Consider the following 2255-nt stretch of genomic DNA (forward strand, 5'->3'; position numbering starts at 1 on the left):
TTAAAAAAGGTAAAAACCAAAGAAATTTGACGAATATATGAAGCATCGCAAGTCTCCATCCCTCAAAACCATCTATTGAAGAGGCTCTAAAATTAGAGCTTAAGGTTCTACCTCCTAATCTAAGGCATGTTTTCTTGGGTAGATATGACACTTTCCCGGTGATAATTGTGGCAGATTTGAATGGGCAACAAGTAGCGTGTTTAGTGGATATTATAAAAAGGTTCAAACGAGCCATTGGTTGGACTATTGCGGACATTATTGGGATTCCTCGCGGTATTTTTCACACAAATTCCAACTAATGCTTGATCAGAAAAAAGTATTGAGCACCAAAGAAGGTTGAATACACCTATGCAAGAGGTAGTGAAAAGGGAGATCATAAAGTGGTTACATTTAACTTAAGTCCAAACCATTTTCCTTGTGGAATCGACCCCAACCTACTAGTTGGGTTCTCTGCTTGATTACGACCACTTATACTTATTTAGGGAGGTGTAATTTGAGTATATCGAATTTTGATCAATTACAGTCAACCCATTAGTCTTTGTTCCGCCGTTTCATTCCAATCCATCTTTAGTTTCTTCATTGCCCACATGGTTTTGTGCTCTAACTCAATCGGCATGTGACAAGCCTTCCCATATACAAGTTTGTATGACATACCTATGGGAGTCTTATATGCAGTCGGGTAGGTCCAAAGAGCATAATCAAGCCTCCTTGACCAATACGTTCTATTAGCATTCACCATTTTCACAAGAATTTGCTTGATCTCTCGATTGGACACCTCAACTTGCCTGCTAGTCTTTGGATGATAAGGAGTAGACACATTATGGAGAACCACAAATTTCTCTAATCTCCCACTGAACAACTTGTTACAAAAGTGAGAGCCATCATCACTAATAATTGCCCTGGGTCTACCAAATCTGGAGAAGATATTCTTTTTCAAGAAAGTAGTGATACTCTTTCCTTTATTTTTAGGAAGCGCTATTGCTTCCATCCGTTTTGACACATAGTCTACCTCCACTATTATATACATCATCTAATGAGAACTCACAAACGGCCTGTAAAATCAATGCCTTGTACATCAAATAACTCAATCATCAGAATAGGATTTAAGAGGAGTTCATGTCTCCTCGATATTCCTCCATCGAATTGGCACCGATCACATGACTTGGCAAAATCGTGAGGATCTTGGTGGATGGTTGGCCAATAGTATCCACACTGCAATATTTATGCACATTATTAATACCATTTTGGTTCCCACACACAGGTGAGGAGTGACATGCCTCCAAAACACCCAACATCTCAACCTCTAGTACACAACGACGAATAATCCCATTGGCATAACTTCGGTATAAGTAAGGATCATACCAAAAGAACTTTTTCACGTCATGTGTGAACTTTTTCCTCTGGTGGAAGGATAAATCGAATGGAAGTACATCACTTTCAAGATAGTTCTCAACGTCTGCGAAGCATGGGATCAAAACCTGAGAAGTGGTCAATACATGTTCATCTAGAAAAATGGTCAACCACTTGATTCTCAGTCCCCTTTCTATCTTTCACCTCGAAACCAAACTTTTGCAACAATAGTACCCTCTAATCAACCTCGGCTTCACATCTAAGACTTCACTCTAAGAGTCAATTTTCGGCCCTCTCTCCCAAAAATGACCCTCCACCTTATTAATTAAATAATTAATTATATATCTATGGTAATTATGATGCTACCCTTAGCCAGGAAAAAGACCATTTTGCCTGTAAACCCTCCAAATCTAAGATTTTCCCTTATTAAGTGCGGTAAAGAATCATTCGAGTATTCGTATTCGAGAGCCCTACATGGCTGGACCCAACCTTTTCTAGCTCAAATAAATCCACAAGTTAGTTGGCTTGGCTGTAGGAAGGGTTCAGAGGTCTGGTCTACGTGCATCAATCTGTGTGAACCCGGTCTAATCGTAGGCATTCTAGACACATTAAGCATTATTTATCATAGCCGTTTTTAAGGTTGTTACATCTAGTGTATGTCAAGTACACAAAGCCGAGGAGAACCACTCATTCCATTCGATCCTGAACATAACTTTACATTGCGAAGGATGAAAAATCAATAGAATCCAACCAATCTAGGTGATGGGGCAATCCATAAAACTCCATTGCCGTTTGAGGCACACAATCAAGTTCAGGTTGAAAAACAATTGGAGAATGCGTTGAGGATGCATCCCCAGCACCACAACCTCAGGATTACTAATAGGGGCAACGTTAACATTACTGAC

The 2255-nt window shown here is 39.7% G+C and overlaps 1 protein-coding gene across 1 annotated transcript; it reads right to left on the reverse strand.

Annotated features, from left to right (window-relative positions):
* Window positions 1-523: 523 nt before the first annotated feature.
* On the reverse strand, window positions 524-988 carry LOC138339334 (uncharacterized). Its single transcript, XM_069290926.1, has one exon. It carries the CDS (start codon window positions 986-988, stop codon window positions 524-526), a length of 465 nt encoding a protein of 154 aa, XP_069147027.1.
* Between the last annotated feature and the right edge of the window lie 1267 nt (window positions 989-2255).

Source organism: Solanum lycopersicum, chromosome 11 (genome assembly GCF_036512215.1).
Source record: "Solanum lycopersicum chromosome 11, SLM_r2.1".
In the NCBI taxonomy this organism is placed as follows: Eukaryota; Viridiplantae; Streptophyta; class Magnoliopsida; order Solanales; family Solanaceae; genus Solanum; species Solanum lycopersicum.

Coding starts and splice junctions, on each gene's coding strand:
- LOC138339334 (XM_069290926.1), bottom strand. CDS start 988: ATGGAAGCAATAGCGCTTCCTAAAAATAAAGGAAAGAGTATCACTACT.